The sequence below is a fragment of the Camellia sinensis genome, chromosome 5, assembly GCF_055761805.1.
Source record: "Camellia sinensis isolate YWXY chromosome 5, ASM5576180v1, whole genome shotgun sequence".
NCBI classification, from domain to species: domain Eukaryota; kingdom Viridiplantae; phylum Streptophyta; class Magnoliopsida; order Ericales; family Theaceae; genus Camellia; species Camellia sinensis.
In genome coordinates this window covers 41,731,248-41,746,518 of record NC_138965.1, presented here as the reverse complement: position 1 = coordinate 41,746,518, position 15,271 = coordinate 41,731,248, and the positions used below count along the sequence as shown (strand labels likewise).

Here is a 15,271-nt window from a genome sequence, read left to right as displayed (position 1 = left end):
TCCATGTTCTTATTGGTCCCACATGCTATAAATTCAGAGTAGAGCTTGTGAATGTATAATCGCATGTGTTATCCCTCTTGTACTATTGACTCTCATGTAATGGAAGGACATATTATACTATTTTATGTATTTATAATAATAGTTGATAACTTATATGAGCCATGTAACTCATTCAACTAATAAAATTTTATAACATGAGAAGGTAAATAAAAGATTATAATAAATATGGTTAGGTAACTCATTGAACTAATGAAATTTTGTAATATGATAGGGTAAATAAAACATTATCTATAATTATAGTCATTATACTATTATTTAAAAATATTTTATTTATCATGTTTTGTCTAACTCATATACGTGACTCATTAAACCAAAGAAATTTTAACACATGAAACAATAAACAAAACATGATATGTAAATGTGATCATTGTACCATTGTTTTAAAAAAGATCATATTATGTGTAACAATCCCGACCTTTGATTAACATGAAATTCATGATTAAAAATGCTTAATGAGTAATTAAAGTGAAATTTTGCATTCATTACGTGTGTTACGTGTTATATGAGTTTCTATCTGTTCTGTGTAGAAATATATGTCTCTGATTTTGTTCTATTCCGTAAATTGAAGGCCTTATCGGCATTCGTTCATAAATTTGACTTGGTTCTTGTGTTAGTTGGAATTTTTAGAATTTTATGGTAGGTTTAATTAAAATTCGGTTCAGAACGATTAAATTAGAATAATTAATGCTCAATTAAGCCCAAATTAATGAATTTCTTAATCAAGCCTATATAAGACCACCTCAATACCTCTTATACACTTTTGTACTCCCATTTTCTCTAGCTTGAGCACCAAAACATGAGAGAGAGAGAGAGAGAGAGAGAGGTGAAGTTTGAGCTCAAATTGTGAGGATTGCTAGAGAACTTGAGAATTTGGCTTAAAACCTCCATCATTTGATCATTTAGAGCGTCATTGACAAGCGTAGGTAAGAATTCAATCCTTAGATTGTACAATTGTATTGTGTAGGACATCAGCTCTAAAGAATTAAGTAGGTTGATACAAGAATCGAGTTAGAATTGAATAGAATTGAACCATATAATGCATGCATGCTCATTTCATCACAATTTGAAGTTGTTTTCAAATAATTTTCCCTTGTTCTCATTTTGGCCTTAATCAAAGAATTCAAAATGTTTTTGAGTTAGACACTTCATTTGATCATGTTTTGAAAGCTTTGAACTTGCGCTTTTACAGGCATGATATGTAATGATATGTTTTCACAATTTCAAGTTGGAGTTTTGATCAATTGGCATACTTTTGGGCCTTGATTTAATGAAATGATCCTCAAACCATGGTATTTTACAAGTTTTGAAGTGTTTTCTGGAGTTTTGGCCCAAAAAGATGAGTTTTGAAGTGCGTAATTCGAGTTTGGAGCTTGGGAGTGCAATATGGAAATTCCAGATTCTACACTTCCGCTCTAGCGACAGAAGCTGCGCTCAAGCGACCACTCTATAATCTTACACTTTCGCTCGAGCGACCTGAAGTCTGCTCGAGCAAGAAATACGAGCTCCCAGAAGTTTCATGTTTTTGCAGACTGCTCAAGTGGCAAGAGTTGCGCTTGAGCGAAGACTTGAGTCTCACGCTCGAGCGACCATCGAGCGGCCATCAAGCGAAAAATTCATACAACTAGCATTTTTTCAGAGTTTACAGACCGCTCAAGCAAGGGAAGTTGCGCTCAAACGTCCCCTCACATGTTTGCATGTCCGCTCGAGTGAAGGAAGTTGAGTTCAAGCGGGACCCCTGTTTTCAGCAAGTTTTGTTAAGGGTTCCAAAGTGCATTTTAGCATCTACATTGCATCCTAGGCATTCATAGGCCATGATTAAAACTCAATAAGAGGTTAAGACTTAGAAACACACGAAAAATAAAATGAAAAAAGTTAAGTACCAACTGAGTGTGTGTTTCGTTATATATTTCTGCTATGTGTGTGTAGGTCACGCGCCATAAGTTATTTGATTTGTCTGTTCTGCAAGTGGACCCATCTGTGAGTAATAACTTTATAAAGCTATGTTTACGTCTAAGTAATTTCTTATACGATATGATATGACAAGAAATGTTATGTTTTATGAAATGTTATATTTTGCCTAATGAATGATTGTTCAATTTCTGACAAATATTCGTGGCATCCTTAGCGCAAGGCCCTTGCCCGGGGGTAATAATACCGTGGTCTCATGGCCCTTGCTCGGGGGTAACAATACCGTGGCCCAAGTATGTTATAAGTTCTTGGTACCGAAGGTTCCCTATGGAACTAACAAGCAAGTTAACGCTAATGGATGTACCATGTAGAACAAAGCATGAACTCTGATTTTTGTTTATAGATTAAACAAGAACATGAACATAATCTGTTTCTAATATGAACTCTGATTTTTGTACCAATGGACATCATTCATTTAAACATTTTACTCTGTTATTATTCACTAGGCTTCCGTTCACATTTATATTGTGTATGTAAGTGAGCAGACACGTGGCCAGGCCTAAGCTGTTGCTTGGAGTTTTGGGTCAGCCAGCCACTGTGCCTCATGGGGAGATTCCCTTTGAAATGTTTAGTTTGTAACCTAGCTATAGATGTTTTTGCTTTGTTTTGTTTATTTATATATCGGGCTAAGTTCCCTTTTGGCATTGTCTGTGTAATTGGGTAACCTAAGACTAATGTAATTATGACGTCACACATATATATATATAAGTTGTTTGAAGTGTTCTGTCTCATATACGTTAACACAGCTCTATGGACAACGTATATTTTTTATATTTGCTTCTGCAGCCCCCTATTATATGTCTTTCTGTTAAGAGGTCTTTGGTAATTCAAGGATTACTGGCCGGTTACGACGCTAAACCTAGACGGGTTTGGGTCGCGACATTATGATTACCATCTCATATGTTAATACATATTAGTTTAATATTTCACTTTGTTACCAAAATATGAAACATTGCATATGATGAAGGCGATCGACTAACAATAACAATCGATAATGATAATGATAATGAAAATGAAAATGATGATGGAGATTATCGACATAAATAATTGACATCACTGAATCTAAATGAAAAGAATTAATGATGAATTTGTTCTTTGACACAATTTTCTTATATGTCTTCATGTTTGATACATTTCATGATAATTTTATTTTATTTATTTTGATGAAAGTTGAGTGTTTGTGATATGTGTTAGCTTAGTTTGTGACATACGAATATAAGATGTGTACCTTTAAATTAAAATAATGTTACAAGTTTAAAAATATTACGAATAATTTTAGTGAGTAGAGTTATGACTTGGGGTGATGTTTGTAACAAAATGTCATAATTACGTTATGTATATTATGATATAATAGAATATATATTTGTTTGGATAACTCGGTATTCGGCTCATTGGATTAATTAATTTTGGGGACTAATTTCACTGTCTACTAGCCGCCCGAGGGGTGGGGTGCCATTTAACGCTAGGGTAAAAGTCTCATATAGACTGATCTTATGAAATCGTTGTTTCCACCTAAGAGGTTTCAAATCTGAGATCATGAAATGAGCATACGATATTCACATTTTTTAAAAATGCATACCATAAACAACTCCCTTTTAGATTTACCTATAATTCTTCATATGCTTAGTTACATTTTCTTCTCACAATGTTTTTGATGGGTCTAGATAAAGTAAATTTCTATTGGTATTCTATAATGTAAAGTGACATTATTAATGTCAAAGTCGATGATGACGGGGATCAGCAATAGCATTGGAAGAAAGAGATATATGTGTAATGATTAACGATGATTGAAATGACGACGAAAATCATGAGTGATAGGGGACCTATGTTACCAGAAAATGTTAATACCCTAACGAATGATAGCAATGGATGTGATGATAGCAAATGATAGCAATGATAACGAATGATAGCAATGATAGCAATGGATGATAGCAAGTGACATTATTAATGTCACAGAATGGAGCATCAGAAGATACAATGATAGCAATGGATGTATCCATTTTAGGGAACACTGGTAAGGACCTAAGTGTAGAGATCGATGATGAAAGAGATGATGAGGAGATGGAAGTTGAGGATGGGGACACGAAAGGCTCTGAATTTAAGGATAAGATCATGGATGTATTAAAGCAAGGAGTTTGTCACGACCCAAACCTGTCCCTATGGGTTTAGCACCGTAACCGGCCAGTAATCCGTGATTATCGAAGGCCTGCTTGATAGTAAAGATAGTAATACAGAATACAGGGCCTGGCGGAAGCCAAAACAGTAATAAAAGATATCCAATGAGCTATGACAGTCTGTATGCAAAAAGACTTTTCCGAACATATTCACATTCATAAGCAAAACATATATACACCATATGTACAAACGTTCAGAGTATGGTACAAGTCATAAACAGTATTACAAAACAGAGACGGAAGGATGGAACTGAGACACCCTAAAGCAGCCTTAGCTCGGTTAGACTTGGAACCTCGAGGTGAGGCACAATGGTTGGCTTGACAAAGAGGGAGTTAACCCGACGCTCCTAGCATCAATCCGGTGCCTGAACACCTACATATATATATATATATATATATAAACAGTGAGTTAAAGCTCAGTGAATAACAAATGCGTAAAGGGGTTAAGAATGAATGTCCTTTCAGTCATTAAGCAGTGATATCAGTCATTTAGAAACCATAGCAGGTATGTGTGGTACATCCAATAGCAAACAGTACAGTAGGTCTTAGCAGACCGAGCAGTCAGTTGATGGCCATCATAACAGTAAACATTAGTGGTTCCAAACAAGGGAACCGATAGAGATCTCTGTGACAGTAGCAATAACAGTAAGTTACTAAGGATGCCACGAATACAGTTTACAAATAGGACAAACATTCGTTCATTAAACAGTAATGTTTCAGTAAACAGAATAGTTGATCATTCAGAAAATATTCATAATTGAACATATCTTTACAACATTGTTACTTACTAAGCACTGGGCTATAAGCGGCTAATGAGCGTCCTCGGATGCCAACCCTACACAGTTACAAAATGAACATACACTAAGTTACACACTTGGGAATCAATGACTTAGTCCCTATCTTGACTCGGTGTGGTTCTACATCAATATCCTCATTAAGATGCCTTAAACATGGCCTAGGAATGCCTAGGATGGAAAGAGGATGCAAGGATGTACTTTAAAGCACTTTTCAAAATTTTCAGAAAACAGGGGTCCTCGCTCGAACGTTCATTTCCTTGCTGGAGCGGACTGTAAACATATGAAAAGTACTGGATACACGTATTTCACGCTCGAGCATTACTTTCCCCGCTTGAGTGGGATGCATGTACTCAGAGTGTACGCTCGAGCGTGAAGTCTTACACTCGAGCGTGGGTCTAAAGTCTGGAATTTTCAAATTGAACCTCCGAGCTCAAATTCAACATTTAAAGCATCAAATTTGATTCTTTTGGGCCAATTTTTTGGAAAACACTTTAAAACTTATAATATGACATGTTTCAAAGATCAATTTGCAAAATCAAAGCCCAAGGGTAGTTCAATTAAACACAAATCCAAACAAAACTTCATGAACATAATGTATATGTAACATACAAGTGTTCAATTGAAATCAAAGCTTCAAATACTTGATCAAATGAGTCAATTCATTCAAAAACATGATGAATGCATGGAACATAGCTAGAATATAGACATGTATGTGAGGATTTCCATGAAATCAACCTCAAAACTCAACAATGTGTACATGCATGCATGATTTAGCTACTCAAATCAACTCTTTAAACCAATTCTTGACTTAAATCACTAATGACTCATGAACCATGCAAGAACCAACTTGAATTCATAAACTAAAGGATAAATATCCTACCTTAGGTCCTCAATTTCAAGTCTAGAAGCTCAATTATGCAATCTACTTTTCAATTCTTCTAATTCTCCAAGCAATTCTTGGTGAACTCAATTTCTTCCAACTCTCTAGCTCTCTCTCACGTTTTTGGTCTCTAGAGGAAATGAAGATGATGCAAATTAACATATAATCAAGTCTCAAGATGATTTATGAAAGTGGCCCACTAATGGCATTTTGGTAATAAACTTGAACTATTGTAATTTAACATTATTTAATCTAACTTAATCGTTCCAAATCAAATTTAAATTAACCTACCATAAAATCACATAAATTCTAATTAGCATGAAATACCAATCAATTTCTAATTCGGCCGCCGATAAGGCCTTCAATTTACAGTTCGAAACTTAAAACATGAACAAATAAATCAATTGCAAACAGATAGAAACACACTAAAACAACATACACACACAATCAGTTCAGAATTTCAATCTAACCAGTTACATATCATGTTCAGTCACAGTTTAGCAGTAATCAGAGGTGAGGGTTGTCACAGAGCTTTTGAAGAGAAGAGTTCCTCTAAGCTCACACAAACAGACTTCATACACATGTTCTCTTTGTTTAACAAGGATGGAATACATTACATAGTTGATCCAACAATTACAATTTATATAATAGATTACATGATAATAAATCTATAAATTCAATAATTAGATTTCATGTTTATGTGGTGACTTATAACCAAACACTTATTTTTTCCCTCATTTATTTATGTGCATAAAAACCATTAATTATATTGTTTTCAATATAGTAAGCTAATGAGCATCCACACATGGTCTAGTATCATGGAGGAAACACTTCGCAAGGGAGATGTTGGGAGTTCAACTCTCACCAAGCGCTAATCTAGCTATTAACAATTGACTTTCACCGATCAAAAATAAAATAAAAAATTTACTATTGAGTATCTGAAAACAACATGTAAAATCAATATATTGGAGCTTGGATTAAGATTGGCTTAAGTAAAGCTTGCTCACTCGCTTGATTGATACGTTACCAAAGCTTGAAATTCAGATATACTTGGTTCATTTACAACCATGTGAGGTCAAGCCTTAAGGTCTTGCTTTGACTGGATGGGTTGAAATCAGAAGTCTTGCCATCCCTAACACTTCTTACTTCTTCTATAGCACATATAATCAATTCACCTTGTAACTCTTAATAAAGTTTTCTACATTTTCTCTATCTATGTTTTATGTTTTTGTTTGATTTTAAGATGTTAGTTGTTAAGGCCATTTGTTTGTTTGGGCATCATATTCCTTTGGTAAATTTTTGTTTCTTTCGCTTCATTTCGTTTTATCGACAGTAAAAATAGATGTTAGCTAACGGCTATTGTGTTGTTACTTTAACAATTGTTTTTCTTCATAATTTAATTTTGTTACATCAATATTTTCTGCTTCATTTTTTTGTAGGTGAGTAGACGTTATATATATTGAAGATCCAACATCACAAGAGGAATCCCAAATGAGCTCTGTTGTCTTGGTTTCTATAGATTCGAGTGTGATTCTTGAAATGATATATGTGGGCTAAACATGTAAGCGATCAGCTGATAAACGAATTGGATTATGAGATTTCTACTGCAGAAGCTTATGAAGAAGATTATTGTTCTTGATATGGTGATGAACATGTATATACAGAATTAGGAAGGACTGTAAATCGGGTATGTAATTTTACTTTTTGTCACCCTTGAACTTTCACTATGTTCCCTCAAATTTTAATGACAATAATTAATTCATTGATCTTTGACAAATGTTCCAAATTCGAATTATTCTCCATTGATCATTAGTGGAAAATTTTTCATTTCAAATCCATAAATCCAATCACATTGTGGCTGTTTGGTATAGCTATTAAAACAGATTATAGACTATGACTTTAATTAGAAGCTGTTAATCTGTTTGGTGTAACTGTTGAATTATGGATTTAAGTTGCTGAGTAATGTTTGTTAAATAAGCTGTGAAGTAGCTTTTTGCTGTGTATATGTCTTTTTTACCCTTGTTAGTCGTAAATTAAATTTATCTAGACTTTTTGCTATTAATTACATATTAAGAGATCATTCCAACACCAAATTAACATAACCCTATTATTTTTAGATAATAAGAGTAATGAAATAAATATTACACAAAAATTAATTTATTATAGTTTAATAATTATTTCCTTGAGAAATTGACATTAAAATCTCATATCTTCTTGAATCCATCTCATAATCATCATTACGAATCGGATGCCCATGTCGGTCTTCCCCTACCACTGCTTCCTCGTCAACAAGGACATACTCAATATGTTTATTATAAGAGTCAAATGCAATATCCCTTAAATTAGTGCGTCTAATGAAATTGTGGATCGCCATAGTAGCACAAACAAGTTGCCGTTGACAAACAAAATTGTAATTGCATGGAATATCTTTCATAAAAGGCCATATTGCTTTCCAAACACCAAATGATCTTTCTATTACGCTCCTGAGTGATGAATGTGTTTTTTTGAATTTTTCATGTGCAATTTGAGGATGCTGATGGTCAAATTGAGCTAAATGATATCTCTCCTCTTTGTACGGCGCAAGATAACCCTTTGTGTTTGGATAGCCAGAATCAACCAAATAATACTCATCTACAAAGTAAAACATGAACTCATTACAAATATAACTAATATAGAATAAATGAATAAATCTTAATTTGTGTTGCATACATACCTCTTTCTGGATATGGAAAATTATTGCTTGGTTTCCTAACTGTATTTCAAAAAATTCACGTGTCATGTACACTTCCCTCCCAACCAGGTAAGTAAAAAGTGAAACACATATCAAAGTCACATACTGCCAATATGTTTTGTGTAGCGTATCCCTTTCTACCTATGAAATAGGGTAAGTATTCTACTTCCACATGATTCCATCAATTGCCTTAATGCAATTCTACATACAAAAAATATCATAAAATATTTTTTTTAAGAGAGGGAGAGAGAGAGAGAGAGAGTATTTCTAGTTACCTTAAAATAAGGGTAATATTTTCGTCTATTCTTTATATACTGATGGACCTCATTTCTCTGCCAAGGCTTCACCCAATCCACAGACATTTTCACACACGCGTTTAAAACAGAATGTAAGTATTTTGAAATAGTTTCACCCGATAATTGAAATCTTTCTTAAGCATTTATATTGTTTGCATGTTGACCAACAATATATAAAAAAAACTAGTAACTTGTTGTTGAACCCCAACTTTTTTCCCACTTAGTAGTTCATAGTTAGTTTCTAATAAATTGCACAATTGATAAAAAAAACATCTCTGTCCATTCTAAAATTTTCATATATTCTTGTAGCATTACCATGTTGCAATTCTAACATCCATTGATGTCCTGTGAGGGCAGATGTCCTACATGGTTGTTTATTTAGGTAATTTTCTGCATAAATTGTTCCTACAACTACTGTTGCCATTAGGTAGGGATTCCCATGCGGGTGATTTAGTTGTTGTGAAGATTCAACGACATTGTTATCGTTATCATAATCACCATCATCATTGAAATTGTCCATTTTTTTATATTATATAGAAATTGGGGTCATGTACCACATTTATTCAATAAGAAATTAATTGAACATATAAAATAAATATAAAATTAGAGGATATAGATAAAATAAATTAATTTAACAATAAGAAATTAATTTAACACATAAAATTAAAGGATATAGACACAAAATAAAATTAGACAAATATTAGCAGAATACCTGCAAAGATTGGAATGCCTTTTGGTTGTTTAACAATTCGGAATGGCAAACAAGTTCACCATGAGAGTATATATAGACAATGTCATTGCAATGTCCATCATTTAAAATAATATTTTTTTAAAACTTCTTTCCAATCTTGCAGGCAAATGGACAAAGTACAACTTGCAGGCAAATGGACAAAATCACAACTTGCAAAATCACATGGCACACAAGTGGACAAATACAACTTGCAATAATACTTCTTATTCCATCCGCGATGGCACAACTTGCAATAATACTTTCTATTCCATCTGTGAGAGCACAAATTAAACATAATTCACTGAGGCAAACATAAATACAACATCAAGCCAAATTAATTGAAAATAGTCCTAATAATGTCTTCTTTTTTTTTCAAAAATTAAAAAAAAAATTATTCACACAATGAACTAATCACGAAAACCAAGAATGCGAGCCTTTTCCAAAGCAATTTCAAGGTTAATAAACTTTAAACGCAACACATCATTAGGCAAAGCCATGAAAGACTCACGAAGTGAGGGTTTCATGAACAACCTTGCAGCCCAAACTAAAAGGTCATCGTATTCACTAACGCCAGAGATTATGCTAATCTTAGCCAAACACTTAGTTATTGTGTGCGAATTTTGTATATCAGCATTCTGTGCACCAGTTGAAGATGATACCTCCACAACATCGACTAGGGATGTAATCGGTTCGGTATGATCGGTATTTAGGTAAAAAATTACACTGAATAGATAATGTCGGTTTTATTATTTTGAACACTAATATAAACTGCTTCTCCCATCAAACCGCACTGAATCGAACAGATTGAAACGGTTCGGTTTGGTGCGGTTTAATCGTTTAGGATTTTTCAAACTTGAACTACTTTTAAATATAATCATTAATATATATAAAAATATTAAATTAGTTATTTGTCTACCGTTTCAAACATATCCAATCCATCCATTTAATACCTACTTTTCAATTCCTAAATTAACAAAAATAAAAATAAAAATAAGTTTAAAAATACTAAGGTTTCAAAAATAAAGAGTTAGAGTTAAGATTATATATAATAAGAGTTTACAAACTTAGGTTATAAAGATGATAAGGTTAATTAATTAATGTTAATAATTTATTATACTTATTAATATCATTATATTATTAGATTATACATATATATATATTATAAATACAATTTATGTTAAAGCGGTCGGTTTCGGTTTAGGTTTAGATCGGTGCACAAGGTGCTTAAACCGATACCGAACCAAAAACCAAAAAAAATCAAATTAAAAAATTGCACAGACCGATTCTTGTTAAAAAATAGACCAAATATAGCCGGTTTGGTCCGATTCAATCAGTTTGGTCGATTTTTTCGATTTTTCTTACATCTCTAGCATCGACAATGCGATTAAGTGTCTTACTCAACTCACAGGTAGCCGATTGTTTTTTGTTCCCCTTTTGCTTCTTTGATGGACCCTCTTTTTGGTGACAACATTGGTTGCTTAATTCAGACGAATGGATTTCTGTATCAGTATCATCACCAAGTAGGGTGTGAGATCTCTCAGTGTCAAGAAACACTCCAGAGCTTGGGGTGTATGCCCACTCACTAGTTGCAGAAACATCAGAGAATAGTATGTCCATGTCATCGAGCAATGTCAATGGCTTTTCACAAAATTTGGCCGCATCAGGATACTTCTATAACAAAATATGGACAAATACTTACAAATATATAAATCATAAAGCTCAAGTATAAGTGTGCAAGAAAAAAAAATTAACATAATTCACTAACCTGTAGCTTTAAATTCCACCAACCATCAGATATCATGATAGCTCTAGTCAAGAGATCTAACCCAGCCCAGTCTTACCTCTTAATAGATTTTTCCAAAGATCCCACTCTTTTTTTAAGGTATCCCAACGATTTTTAAGCTGAATGCGAACATATGACTTTCCAGTTGCAATTATGAACTTGTTAATAATTGCTTCCCAACCAACCTTATCTATGTGCGTACTAGGTCTGTGATCTGCTTTTACTTGCTCCATACAAAGTTTGACAAAAATTTCAGTGGATTTTGTATCCCAATGTCCCTTTAAACCTTGTGAGGGTTGGGAGTTTTGGGAAGCTTTTCCCTTGCTCTTTATAGTTGTTGGAAATTGTGATGGTGGTTGGGAATTTTCTATTAAACAAACCATAATAATAAAAACACTTGAATTGTAACAATGGTTTGAACAAACCCTTACTCGTATTATTAAAAACCATATCAAAAAAAAAAAAAAAAAACAGATTGGTGTGTTAACCACTCATTCAAAGCATGAAGGAGATACTAGTTCGACATAATACAACAAATGAGCTATGTCCAGCAATGTACAAATTGGTGTGTGTGAGACAATAATTTGTATTAGAATTGGTACATGTTTTCTACATGTTTGTGAGTAAAACTAATTCCTATATCTATCAGAATTTGTATATCTCATTTCTTTCTCATGAGTTGCTTATATCTAACACGCTCTTGGGTGTTCACAGCCATTTGTTTTTGTTGTATTTATGGATCAACAGTCAGCAATGCAAGCACTGAATGTAAGAACATCTTTACACGCGTTTGAAAATATTGTGAATAGTTACTTATAATAGATATTTGTGTACACAACAACTTCTTATTTTGTAAAACCTATGGTTATTTAGTGCTCTATTATCAACAATAGAAAATAAATGTGTGCCTTATTTCCCTTTCTTTTTTTTTTTTTCTTTTTTTGTTTTTGCATAGGTTAAGTATGGGTTAATTTTTGATATATGGCAGGCATACACTTTTGATGCCTATTTAATACAATTTGCTTTACTTATCAAGGTAAAACCGGGCAAGGTCATGCACAAGGCATTTCTAAACATATTCTAAAAAATTCAATGATACTAAATGTCAAAGTAATAACCAGCATTAGCAGCTTATAGAGCTCTGAATATGATTTTTAACAACAAAAACACAAACAAAAAAAAAATCAAGAAGAGAGAAAATGAAACTCTAAAAAAACACAAACAGAGCATTAATAAACCAAAAATCAATGCAATGGCAGTCAACTCCTACATAAGTTTTTAACATCAAAGCATGAATAAAATTTCTCCAAATTTTTCCTAAACCCTAACTATTCTTATTTTCCCCAATTTGAACAAATTTGAAATAGACAAAATCACAAATAACCAAAACAATACATATATATATATACATGCATGCCGAGCAAGAGGGAAAAGGAAAAGTCAAAGATGAAGGAAACAAACCAAAGCAGCAAACGACCAGAAAGAGAGCAAGAGAGAAAGAGACCTAGAGCCAGAAACGAACCAGAGCAGCATGTCGCCGGAAGCGAACCAAAGCAGGAAACAAACCAGAGCTTCACGTCTTCGGAAGTGAACCAACGTTGGAAGCGAACCAGAGTCACAAGTATGCTGTTACGTTGCTGTTGTATCTCTTGCCAAAGAGAAATATTAGGACAAAAAAAAGAATATATGTAGGTAGTATAAGAGTAAATATTTCAAAACACTAAGGGCATTTAAGTATCTTTACCCTCCGTATAATACCCGTGAGAATCTGAAGCAGCTTCAACCAGCTTTTGAAATTCTGCTTTTTTTACCTTCCGTATAAGTTGTAGAAGTTAAAGCTGAAGCTGATTGAAGTCTGCCAAACAATTTGAATCTGCTTTTTTTAAGCTAAAAGCTAGAAGTTGGGTAAAAAAAGCTTGAACAAACACCACCATTGTACAAATAATATACAACTTTCATTATTTCTAGCTACTTTAAGAGACGAGCAATTAACAATTGTGGACAGATATGCATACAAGATTGGACATAACCATTCATTATTTGTAGAAAAATATTTTTGAAAAATCAATTTAATGCAAATAAATAATAAATTAAAACACAAGAAATTTCTTACAAAAATTCTATAAAAGTTAGAATAGTTTGTGACCTCAATTAAATGCAACAATCCAGACAAGCTGAATATTTACACATAAAACTTACATTGTAATGCCCCGAACTAAATACAATAAATCATCCATGACGATAAGTAAATATCAATACAAATTAGAGCATAATATCCTTCAATTACATAAGACTCAGTTGTACAAAAGGGTGACACATGCAATTATACATTCATAAGTCCTAACCCTGAATTTATAGCATGCGTCAACAACAAAGATATGAAATAAAACTTAAACAAATAATTGAAATGCCCTAAAGGCTATAATTTTTCAAGACTGTATTTGGTTACATCAAAATGGATTTAAATCCACTACAAGTAAAGCCCTAAGCTTGTACAAAATAATTACGACTAGTAAACAAAATGAAGCATTTGCTTAAATTTTCCCAAGCTACTGCCTTGGCGGAAGCATCTAACCAACACCTAAAAATGGTTTTTTCCATATAGGGTGAGCCAAAACCTAGTAGAAATAATCCAACACAATATACGAATCTTAACAAAGATATAAGGGTGAAATGGATATGTAATGCTCATGACCAAAACGTCTCATTTCTCTTTCCAAAATCATGCAAAGTCTAGTTTATATCACAATTCATCATTCATTTCCTTTAAATTAGAAAACATGGGGAAATCTCAAACCAATACAACCTTTCACGGATATATCGTTCACGAGAAACCATCAAACGACACTCATGCAAACGTAGTCTATACGAGCACTACACTTGCCATTTTACGGATATTTCGTTCGCAGGAACTGGCACCCATGTATACGCGCGTTTTTTGAGACTTTTACTCAGGACACATAGGCCAACTTGATTTAGTGATACACATCTCTTTCCTATGTTCACCAATTTTTCTCAAAATCATATACATGTACAATGTACCAAGATGTGATAATACTCAATGCAAATGAATGATAAATTAGTTTCAATTCACTTAATCCTCATGCAATTTCTACAACCATCATAGCTATCCTCCACCGATAGCCTAAAACATATATTTCTAAACAAATATAAAATATTCATTATAGATAAACTTTCCAAATTTCAAGATGTAAGTGATAATACATATTCAACTCCACCATTCGTATTAATACCCATCTAATTTCACATTTCCAATATCAATTTCATTTATTTATACAAAATAAACATTTGAGACATTTAGGACAAAACCTTTTTTTTCTTCCAAAATTCATTCCAAGTATCAAAATCAATAATTTTATCACAACTCAACCTCATTTCCACTCCCACAACCATTTTCAATACATCCATTTGAAGACCCCTCTTTTGATTTTAAACCAAAATCCTAGGTTTGTTCAAAATCCTCCAAAACCACAAGATTGTTTTATAAAAACAAATATCTAAGTTAAAAATCATAAAAGATGGTAGAGCACCCCTACTTCAAAGCTAGAAGGCGAGATAAACACGGATAAAACTTGGATGAAGCCAAAATCCAACTCTATTTAGATGAAAACGAAGCTCTAGGTGAGCTATAATTTTTTAACAAAGGGAGCAAGGTGGATAAATCAATAGATCTGGGTATATTTGTAGAAAAAATGTAAGCTTTAGAGAGAGAGAGAGAGTTTAGATCTAGGGTTTTGAAATGTTTAGAGAGAGAGAGATGAAAAGTGATGTAAAAAGTGACTTTTATGAACTGATATACGCACAGACAGCTCAAGCGCAAGAAATGACGCT

The 15,271-nt window shown here is 33.2% G+C and overlaps 1 protein-coding gene and 1 long non-coding RNA gene across 2 annotated transcripts; both read right to left on the bottom strand.

Annotated features, from left to right (window-relative positions):
- Positions 1-7,813: 7,813 nt before the first annotated feature.
- LOC114257983 (uncharacterized) lies at positions 7,814-9,711 on the bottom strand. The gene is made up of 3 exons (XR_014329422.1): positions 9,619-9,711; positions 8,593-8,951; positions 7,814-8,510 (listed from the first exon to the last, which is right to left on the bottom strand). It is a non-coding gene; the product is annotated as an uncharacterized LOC114257983 (long non-coding RNA).
- Positions 9,712-10,043: 332 nt separating this feature from the next.
- Positions 10,044-11,437, bottom strand: LOC114257984 (uncharacterized). Its single transcript, XM_028197817.2, has 3 exons — positions 11,402-11,437; positions 10,999-11,307; positions 10,044-10,271 (listed from the first exon to the last, which is right to left on the bottom strand). The coding sequence occupies exons 1-3, from the start codon at positions 11,435-11,437 to the stop codon at positions 10,044-10,046; spliced, it is 573 nt and encodes a 190-aa protein (XP_028053618.2).
- Positions 11,438-15,271: the final 3,834 nt, after the last annotated feature.

Excerpts from the sequence above, each read along its gene's own strand:
- LOC114257984 (XM_028197817.2), bottom strand. The coding sequence starts at position 11,437 with ATGATATCTGATGGTTGGTGGAATTTAAAGCTACAG. Across the intron at positions 11,308-11,401 it reads GGTGGAATTTAAAGCTACAG|AAGTATCCTGATGCGGCCAA; the intron begins GTTAGTGAATTA and ends ATTTTGTTATAG. Across the intron at positions 10,272-10,998 it reads GCATTGTCGATGCTAGAGAT|AATGCTGATATACAAAATTC; the intron begins GTAAGAAAAATC and ends ACTGGTGCACAG.